Source organism: Schistosoma mansoni (assembly GCF_000237925.1).
Source record: "Schistosoma mansoni, WGS project CABG00000000 data, supercontig 0182, strain Puerto Rico, whole genome shotgun sequence".
Classification (NCBI taxonomy): domain Eukaryota; kingdom Metazoa; phylum Platyhelminthes; class Trematoda; order Strigeidida; family Schistosomatidae; genus Schistosoma; species Schistosoma mansoni.
This window is the reverse complement of record NW_017386066.1, coordinates 106,393-117,826: the sequence shown is the minus strand read 5'-3', so window position 1 is coordinate 117,826 and position 11,434 is coordinate 106,393. Positions and strand designations below refer to the sequence as shown.

The 11,434-nt window shown below is 35.7% G+C and overlaps 1 protein-coding gene across 1 annotated transcript in view; it reads left to right on the top strand.

The window, feature by feature from the left end:
• Positions 1 to 4,193, top strand: part of Smp_046450 (hypothetical protein) — a 7,744-nt gene extending 3,551 nt beyond the window's left edge. The window contains exons 2-4 of the mRNA XM_018794876.1: positions 306 to 545; positions 1,792 to 1,940; positions 3,452 to 4,193. Coding sequence (XP_018647004.1) covers positions 421 to 545; positions 1,792 to 1,940; positions 3,452 to 3,831 — 654 coding nt within the window. The 5' untranslated portion in view covers positions 306 to 420 and the 3' untranslated portion in view covers positions 3,832 to 4,193. The remainder of the gene's footprint in view (positions 1 to 305; positions 546 to 1,791; positions 1,941 to 3,451) is intronic.
• The last annotated feature ends 7,241 nt before the right edge of the window (positions 4,194 to 11,434 follow it).

Sequence of the window (11,434 nt, the reverse complement as noted above, 5' to 3'; positions counted from 1 at the left end):
ATTATAAATTGATTCGACAATAAATAACAAATGAAGTTAAGTACTAATCAAGGGGTAAGGAAGAAAACAATTTATAGGTCAGATAGTTCAACTGATCAATTGTTATTTATTGTCGAATCAATTTATAATGCAATCTTTCCTAGCCTCCTGTAGACATATATTTTCCATATAACTATATATACAAACGTACAGCTTAAGTAAATGGTTTCGTCGAAAAGAAAATTTTCTTCCTGAATTCCCTTTTTCTTATTCAATAACACTATGGGTTATTTTAATTTATTTCCGCTATTGTTTTTTATTCATAGGTTGAATGGTTTGGATTTTCATGGACATACTTTAGTTGCTAGACCTGCTCGGCCAACTCGAGACGAATTGACCGTTGCACAACGCTCATACGATGAAGCTTCAAGATTTAGAATAATGGAAGAAGCTATACAACGTGAAGCTCAACTATCAGCTATGATGGCCATATGCGATTCTGCAAGTGTTTTATCCAATTCTATTGAAGACCCGTTTAGTGGAACAATTTCTGACGAACAGATTTCGTACGTTAACAGTGTTATAGAATAGCTCTATTCACTCAGTTTTCCTGAGGATGTTTATGATATCGGTCAAAAAGTTTAAAAATACTCTTGTAAAATACACAGAAGAATCGATCTGACTAATATTGTGTCCAATTTATTAGTTCCAATACTCACCTAATGGGGTTTCGCATCTGAATGTAGACATGTATATCAACTGGCTACCGTTCATCAATATATTTCAACATTAAAAATTATAAAAGATTATAGTTAGATTTTTCGACTAGAAGGCTACATGTAACTCGGTTAATCATCGGTTTTTCTAGTGAAATATTTCAGATAACTATATGGTATTGTTCAGAACAGTAAGTAAACCATCCGCTTCAGTGAGCATAACATGAATAAACGTACATAACTTTTTAGATGCTTCGAGTTTTCGACAAACTTTCATGTAAACTAACCACACCCGTTGATGTTTCTTAGATATCTCTCTCCCAAGCGAGAGATGTAATCGTCAGAACTTTACCACTTTGCCACCTCCATTTTGAGTAGATTCACAGGATCTGTTGTTAAGACCCACTTAAATCAGACCGACTGGTAAGACAACATATTACAGTGTGCCTTAATTAAGATTGCTCTTCCGTTAGCACTATTTATTTATTTGTTTGAACACATAAATATTGGTACAAAGGGTCACCAAATACATATGCGCCACACAAGTCACTTGATTTGTGTGGGCTGTGATACTTCCCGGGTACCCAGACCTAAGTAGGTGGTTTCTTATGGGGCCACACCTCGAGCCTTTGACCTAAAAGTCTGATCCACAAGGCAGAGTAGCATCGTAAGGAGATGTAGTCCCATGGTAGCCGGTGACCAACAATCGGTTCATACGCCATTCGTTCCTTCAGGATACTGGAGCCCATGTGCACCATTGGTTTGGAATCAGGGTTTTCCAACTCCCCTAGGTGGACCCACAACCCGGTTAAAGCGCCGGACATTCGCTTTTCGTCCTCTCAATTTCATAAACAACACCGGTGCCACGAGAAGGCAATGAGTAGGACTTCCCTGTTAAAGGCTATATTACGCGTGGCTATGTGAGAGCATTTCTAGAGGTAGAGCAGACTCTCTCCACTCTCGACCGTACCAGGGTGTTTGGGGGTTATGTTAACACTTAAAATTTGCCACTCAGCTTCACACATTTTGGGATTATTCTTGTACAAAATTCAATTAATTTCATCCAATACTTTGTCAATTTCTATTTCCTTCTTAGTACTCCGAAAATATCTTCCTACGCGAAGTACCTGTCTGCTTCATCTTCCCATGTTCACATACCTGATTTATACGGAAAACGTGACCTCAGCCAGAATTCTCAAACAAGTTCTAAAATAAATTCTCATAATTTAACTTTGGGAACATCTTGTGAGTGCTTGTTCTTCGACTGATTATCAATTTTATCATTGGTATTTGTGCTTGTTTTGTGCGTTTTCAAATTCCGGTACGTGATGTGTAAGCCCAACCGTCTATTTGATGGTGAGAAGAGAGAGTGAGAAGATAACCAAATTGATTTGTGTGTGTGCAGTCATACTAATAATTTGTCGGAGAACTATTCTCAATAACTGTAGAGAAAAGATATATTCTTTGTTCTTGAAAATGTCATACCGTTCTTGCACTTTTCTTACATCCCCTCTTCCTTATCACGATTATCTTTATTGGGTTGAATCGGTAACATGACCAGAAACTAAGTCGGACAACATATGAGCGATTGTTGTTTGGAATCTATGTGAAGTGGTGATTGTTTTACTTTCGGAATAAATGCTTTATCTATCTAAACCCGTAGGACCACGAGTAGCTACTGTCGAGTTTCTTGATGTCTAAAATGTGAATCTCCGTGAGTTAAACTTTCGACCACCACACTTTGATGTTCATAGTATTTGGGATTTTGAAGTTCTTTGTAGTAATATTTTTGTGTGAATTCTACAACGCAAAGCCTTAGTATATACGTAGTTTGAAAGCACAGATTATGGGTGAAATTTAGTTATAACTAGTTGCCATATGGAGAAGGAAAGAGTTTGTAGGTTTGACAAGAAGCATAGGGGACAAGAGAAGGTTTGTTGTTGTTATAAATTTTCCTATTACTGCCCAGCTACTCCTATTATTTAGTATTGGACATTACTCACTCAACAAGTATCCAAATCAGAACATGATTAAACAGGAACGTAATTATATTCCAAATAACAAGGTTAGATGGAAGTAGAAATGACACTAAAAAATGCGTTAGTTTGTTTATAATTTTTACGTAAGAAGATTCTAGAGTCTTCTGCAAGTATCTGCTAGCGCCGACTGGTTAAAAAGTAGCCAATCAGTATGCTCTCATACGATTCTGACCGGAACATACTTGAATCCAATGTATATCCCACTGACACTATCCCTTTGAGTAGATTCGTATGATATAGTGTTTGAGTTCACCTGCAACTGTGTTTGTGTATGAACTACCTATTGCTTGAAATATGATGTTCATATAATGTAGGATAGTTACTGTGTTCTGGACTCAATGCGCAAGGGAGAGAGAGAGAAGCCACCGAATCGAGGACCAGTAAGGACCCGCCAATGACTTAATGTGCTAGTGCTGACTGGCATATAATTGTTTAGCTCAGGGAGAGAGTCATAGGAGTCGATATTTTGACTGATGATTTTGTTACCTGATGTTAGACAGCAGGCTACAAGTCATGACATGGACGACACACGCTCAGATTTAACACTGCTATTATTCAGCTGTTCAGTACTAGGCCATTGTGTCATCCTCGATGGTGTAAAGAATGAAAATTCAATCATCCCTGCAAACCACCGCATTCCCTCTCCCTATCTAAACTAATTTCATACTTAAATCCCATTATTATTAATCAATATTATTTGGCTGTTTTGTTTTATAGCGTGCAGCATCAATCATCGTCGTTCAAAACATCAAATAGAAACCAAAACAGCTATACATCGAATTGAACGGGCTTTAAAAAATCTGGAGAAAACACCAATCGGTGGTGTGGCCTCATTGAAACCAATTACAAATGGTCATAATAATCCTTATTCTGATATATTAATATTAAAATCAGCGAATCCTGTAAAATGTGACAAGAATAATCGAATTCACTTTTCTACATCGTCGCCATCTGTATCTTGTTCTATGCGAAGAACTATTAGGAAAACACGCGATAATAATACGACAAAATTACATGCGCTTCCCCATCATCATCGATGTACCGAATCAAATGATCAACTGATCTGTAAACGTGATTTTATTGCACATCCTATTTAATATTAAACATTTTCACATGGTGTATATGTACGTTGGATTGTTTTTCTTGTGCTTTCATCATTTGTTTTCTTTCTATGAAGCATACTACGTAAATGAGTGTATGCTTGTCTTTCTGTATAGCCAAATCACCGAGTTCCATTAGCCTGTATATTTCTTTTACTTTATTCACTTTTAGTTTATTCTTATTGAATAGAATTGGCTCATGTTCTAGTAGTATATTACTAATCAGTGTCAGTAAACAACTATGTACACAGCTTTCTTAAGTTTTTCTTTTGTTTCTGTCAGAATAAAATGTTCTTTTCAGTAAAGTAATGATTAATCGATTATCTTTAATCTATACCTAAGATACAAAGATCAGTAATATTATAGACTTTTGGTATGAAAGGCTTAAAACTAACCCCACTGCATTCGGAGAGAGAGTGAATGACCTGTCGCATCGATATTCATATCAGTCGTTCATAACACTTGATCTTGTTACATTTCTGTCAATGATTTGCGTATAAGAGTATCATTTTATTTTAAGAAAAAAACTATTCTGACTAGTGGTCATGTGGTTGATCTCAAACCTTTGGTGGTAATTTGGTCTCATGACGTGACTAAGCGTCAGTCGGCCAAACTTTACATGTCATCATGTTTCGTCTATCGATAGTTGGATTCCTCCATTTTGACAATTGGAATTTGGTTCATAAAATTATTTAAAAAGCAATCGTAAAATAGACTTCAGTTATAATTTATGGACAGAGTGATTAATTGTTTGATTAGGTATTTCATTCACATTTTTATCTTTAAATAATCTGGCTTATAATTAATTCTGTCTGAATTTGAACTCCTCAGTTACTGTCTCTGTAGGATTGATATTTCAAATAGTCAATCGAACTAATGGTTCTTCTCAACCTACTAAGGAATTCTTGTTAGCGGTTATTCTACTGCTGAGAATTAATGAAGAAAGTTTTGACAGTTTTTCGTAATTTTTGAAATATTCAAACTTGTAGTAAACGAGAAAGATCCTATTTATTAATGTACGGATTTATTAGCTGTGTAAAAGCTTGTGTAAAACGCTTGGTGAATTGAACAGATCATAATATAACAATTAATTCGAAGTGAGATACTTAAGATTGTGTCATTGTTCCTTTACGAGGCTTAAGATAATGGCAAGTTGGATATTGTTAGTTTGAATACTTTAACTTAACGACTATTGATCGAATTCAGTGAATTGATTAGTTTAGATTACAATATGCCCAGTGATTGATATGAGTATGAATGAAAACGGTAATATGTCCCTACACTAGTCGCCCTATTTTGGTAGCCAGTGATCCTGACTTTTCTTTCATATCATATATTTCAATGTATGGTTACCAATAATCTATGTTGCTTTTAGTCAAGTGAAATGCTTCAGTTTTTGAATCATTCAGTGTTCTCTGTGTCACTTGTTGATAATCGATTAAGAAGCGATAATTGTCGACTTTCAGACAGCAACTATTTTCCAAAATGTATGTTTGGATCGCTAACAAAATTATCTATGCGCTTTATATCTAGATAGGCTGATTGTTTTTGTCTGCGCACTATCGCATGAAAGAGTTTTCATGTTTTATAAGTTTAACAGGACTCATTGAAGTCAAATACTTGTGATGTAAACTTGGTCGTTGCATTCAAGCATGCTAGGATTTTTCTTTCGTTAATCTCCACTTGTTACCAACTTTCAAATAATTAAATACATCTTTAAATGATGTTTTACGGCAACAGATAAGATTTCGGTGGTTAGCCTGACATATTACATTTCCTTATTGTAGAACAAATAGTGATTATATGCAGTTCTGCACGAATCATTGAAAACTTGAGTGCACAGAACAGATAATTCATTCTCATTCGGAGATTCTGCATCATTGACCATACTCATTACCAATCAGAGTGGATTGTGCATAAAAATTTTAAGTGGCCCCATATCCGACTCCACTTGGATCATATGAATGATAGTTATCTAATGATTTTTCTGTCGCAATATATATGTCACCAATTCTCGTATTTAATCATCGACTTAACTCGCTTTGATGAAGAACAGAATTAAATAAGTCAAATAGGAGAATAAATTCCGAATACGTATATTTCGTACAATCATTGATCCAGACAAACTAGCGGAGAGAACGAAGTGGAATGACGCGCGGTGAAGAAGCCATGTAAGCCGACTCGATTTAATCAAGCGTTAGTCGATATTTATAGTCAGACGTGATGAGTGAGGTAGGAAGTGGAAACACATACGCCTACATAAAACAATCAAGGTTGATAAGTGACGGTAAGAATGTGGCTTGAGAAGAAGGAATCGATTGATTTGTGCTGAGGCTATAATGACCTATGTGAGCTTGATTTAGTACCAGCCCCTACAAACTTTAAGTGTGACGGCTAGAATTCCAATTTCGGGACGTTTGTAGTGGTTTGCCTCACAGACGATGTTCCGTAAGACCGCTACTAAAAACTGAGAAGCACTGGATAGCTTCTCTGTTTTTGTATGGGACATCCCAACAGTCCGGCTCAAGGATCTCACCAGTAGTCAAGTCTATGACCATTAGGTTTCACCGTGGATGCTTATCATTGGGACGGCTGAGATGTCAATAATTTACCTTTTGAACTTCAGGTCTTTCGCGATATTTCACAACAGTCTTTCAATACCATTGGTAGGTAACTACCACACACACCCAACATTACTACACTCTGCCACTAGTAACAGTTTAAAAGCCAGATATATGAAGATTATTTAAAATAATTTTTATGTCACGCATAACTTTGCGATATTTACAGAAATGTTTGGTCCATATTTTTGTATACTTATTTTGTAGTATAATGTCTGATTTAGCATGTGGCTCAAACGAATTATTCCAATTCTATTGGTTAACTTGTACTCGGTTGTGTGACTAATTCGATTCGTGATTCTTTTCTATGGTTGCCTGTTTATCTCTGCTTACCTATTTATTTATCTGTTCGTCTCAATCCATTGTTATACTTATATGAAAATATTTCAAGTATGCTGGCCAGTTGATACTTGACATTTTGAATTCATATTTCGTGAATTAGAAGAATTCGTATAAGCGATCAGTACTGTTTCCAATTAAATCCTCATTAGGTTTTACTTTAATATGCAATAATATTATTATGCATGTATGAATTTATTAAACCAACCAAAGCACTTTAATGAGTCAGTTGCAACAGTGGGATGAATTATCTAGATAGAGAATAATAACTAAGATGATCAGTGTGCAAATTATGAAAAGAGTAACAAAAGTTTGAATCATGAGGAAGTAAGTCAATGACTTGAAAAAAATAGACAATGAAGTAACATTCATTAAAATTTTATAAGATTATGTGATAGGAAGTGTTTAGATAATTAGACAGTGAAATGTATATTTTAAAGACAGTTATTGAAGGTAGATAATGAAAAACAGTAATATATTCTATCATTTATTACGTCTAATTCATTCATGAAAAAGATAAGAGTATTACTGATTTCTTATAAACACAAAGGCTTGAAATGTTGTCTCGAATCTCCAGGCTCGTTGTGATAATTAGATGTATTTGAAATAGTGCAATCTAAGTAGACAGAACTAGGTGAGCACAAACGAACGTATTTTATTTGGAATTCAAATTCAGGCAGACATCAAGTACGAAAGAATGATTACTCCTTACAAACACCACAGCCTAAATTGCAATCTAAGTTCCTGTAAACGATTGTATGTCTTCTTCTTAGGTTCATCATGTGTCTGTCAGACTGTTTATTGGATATAGACTCCGTATTATCTAGAATGTACTCATTAGTATTGAAATTAACAACCGAAATTGGGACAGACTCATCTGGTTCCTGGAATTGTATTTGATCAAGATGTCGATTGTGTGTATTGAAATCAATAATATCTAGAATTCACACCATTGATTTCTGGATATTCTTCATCACAATCCTCGTGACTGGTCGAAGATCATTCCCGTGATGATATGTAATTTCTGAATACCCCAAACACCTCAAATTCTAATGAAGAATCCTTCCTTTTATTAGCTTTGATTGATCCTCTTTTGTTACAGAACATTTAGCATTTCTATATTGCAGTAAAAATTCATCTACGCATTTCTCCACTTCAATAAATGTTAAAGCAGCAAAATAATCAATAGCAGTTTTCAATGTCTTGACAAAATTTTTCTGCCTGACCGTCAGAACAAAGGTGTCTGGTAACAGTGAACAGATGTTTGCACCCTATACAATCCAATCAGGTAGTGACTGCATCTGCAGCCAAATGAGAGCCATTATTAGTAACTAACACCATGGGAAACCCTTCTTGACTAAACACCTTTCTTAATGCTTGAATTGCGAAATCAGAATTTGGTGAAGTTGTGAAAAAACTTCGGGCCACTTCGAAAAATAATCAATTACTACAAGTGCATAGTGTTTGCCAAGAAATAGCCCACAATAGACTGCATGAATTCTCTGCCAGGCCTCAGACGATACTCTCCACAGAGTCCACTTGGAAGGCTGACTTTTCAACTCATAACATTCCACACAATTGTTTGCTGTATGACATATCTGCATTGATTTCCGGCCACCAACATGTAAACCTTGCCAAGGACTTCATTTTCTCAACACCTAAATGTCCACTATGAAGATTTTCAAGAACAGATTCACGTAATGAAGGAGGAATAACAATACGACTCACCTGTGAAGGTCACACTAACAAACAGTTTGAAGTATTAACAGGTCTATCTTGTAATGATCTTCGAGAAATGTAGTCAACGTGTTGAATTTGTTTGGCACTCCTGTGCTGAACCGTACAGTCATAGGGACTCAAATCAATACTCTATCGTTGAACCATAGCAGCTGAGGAGTGTGCTAAGGATTTTTCAGGATGATAAATGAACTTTAAAGGTTCATGGTCAGTAACAGTAGCGAATTTCTTTCCCAATAAATATTTTGACGAACAGACAACCGATCAGCTATGGAGAGGTATAACTATTAAGCATCACTCTGAAAACTGGTCCAAATCAGGGTAAATAATGACAACAAAGGAAGGCTAACAATCACTTACAAAACATTTCGCACTAAATGAGAAAGATACTGTGTTTGGCAAACATATTTTGCAAAGTCACCAACGAGTGTCTGGTGAATTTTAACTGAAAGTATTCCATGAAATACACATGATATAAATAAATAGATGTAGGATATCCATGCCCTTTGACCATTGGATGATGTACCATTGGTCGATGGGGCTAAAACCCCTCAATTTTTTACAGGTGAACAACCATTCAATACATGCAACTCAACGATTTTCGGTTAACACGCTTACGGAACTCGGTCATTACATGTGAAATATCTCCGCTAACAAGTCAACCTAAAAGCCGATTCGAGTTTGTCTACGTATCTACCTCCACTGCAGTGTTATAGTAATTATTTATATCATTCACTGCAAACAAATATTTATCGTTTACTTTTCAAACGTGGTGTAAATAAGAAAATGTCAACAGGTTATTACAATGATCCATGTATTGTGTGTTATAATTACAGAATGTCATTCAAGAATACTGTCACGTTTGCCACATACTAGATTGGATAAAATTGTTTCAGTATACAATACTGCTATTCTTATCTGATGATGGTGGTGCTGTCGATGAGGTTAGAAAACTGGTCATCTGAAAGAAAAGTATGTGACATATTTGATCATTCTTGTTAGTATTTCAGACACGAAATAATCATCATGAAAACAGATCTGAATAATAATATGCCTTTGAATTGTAATTGTTTGATTGATTGACAACAATCGTGTTTTATCACAAACTGAGAAACACTACAACAAGTATTCTACTTCACTATAATCATTTGAATAACTGTATACATATTGGGGGCAGCTATTCTGAAACAAATATTAATTTGCACGGGTATCATTGATGTCAACAACTGAATATTGATCACATACAAATTGAACACAATTTCACGAATACTTACGAAACATTTTGATCAAACCATATTCATCCAACAACCAGCAACAAAACATCGTTAATCCACAATCTGTGACTAGAAATTGAAGACATTTTGTGGACAGTGACTACCACGCTACATGATCATGATCCAATGAACTGTCTAGTTACAACCAGTTTTCAACGAAACTTGAAGCTACCAATAAGTTCACAAACACAGATATTTATTAAGACTTAACTACAACATAATGAAACAGGACCCACTTATCACTCTTCATCTGACCAATCTGTTAATTCGTAAATGAAATGAACAGTGGAAATCACAGAGTGTAACTACAACCGTAAAAATTTTGTTGACATGCATACTCCCTCTTTCTGTATTGTTGTTTGATGAGGCCACCTCAACCGATAAACATTTGCATCAGTCTATCGACTTTTGAAACCCTGATTTCGCTAATCAACAAATCGATATACATTTTTTAAATATAGTTCTTGATTTAGGGAAAAAACAGCGTTGGACCCAGAAACGGTCGTCACATATTCGAATTACGTTGTTTAAAGACGTCAGTATACATGATGTTTGTTAACAGTCTCGTTGTTGTCGACTTGACTTGATAGCGTTTGTTGTGAAAGCTAGTTATTGAGACGACCTCGAAATGGACATGACAAACTGTCAGTCTATTCCTAATTATTCTAAGAATAACCTCAGTAAGTGGATGGTTCACTGAAGGCAAATCACTAATATTTCAAATTGGTAGCATGTTTTATTTGAAAAGTTAATCAATCGACATCTAAAACAGGTTATCCTGTCTTTAAATTAAAAATCGACGCCACGTAGTCTCATCGTCATGAATTGGTAGAGTCTGTATATCCCAACTGTGGAGTGAATCTTATTCCGAGCCGAAGATTTCTTATATTGTTACTAGTTGCGCTAAGGTATTTGTGCCTGGTGTGCTGGTTCAGCGCTGCAGGTACTACATGGATGAGGTATTTCTACTGCGAACTGTGTTTATGTTATTTCGAGTTCACACTAATCCAGTATGTCATGTTCTGGGCGTCGATGGTTTACTCACATGCAATACTTTCGCAGAGGCTGACGGTTCGATCATGTTGACCCCCCCCACTAACTACAAGTATCAAATGAGGAAAGGCATATTATGATATCCATTAAGTATTCACTTGTATCCACACTCGAACTTGTAAAGCGACTTTCAACAGATACTGAGAGGCATTCTAAACATTCACGCAGTGAACAATAATGCAAAATCATATTTCTGGAATGTAAAGTTGTGCACGTTGTACTGAATGACTCATTTATAAAGTAAACAATTTTAGTGTACAAGTTCTGTGCAACTGGACACCAAAATAATTTGCCATAACAAACGGAATGTTAGGAATAACAAGGAGTAATGGTGGAGTTGTGGTAGTTCTCCAAGTTTCAGCTCTGTACAGCAAAACTGTCTTGATATTCGTATTGAAGTTTGTGAATTTAATGTTGACTGAAAGTTGTCTTACGTTCCTTGTGCTCTTCAACTGTAGGAATGCTGTCCTTGTTTTGTCAATCCTCGCTTTTACGTCTGCATCAGTTCCTCCTTGTTCATCAATGATGCTACCCAGATACGTGAATGTTTCCATCTCTTCCAGAGTTTCTTCATCA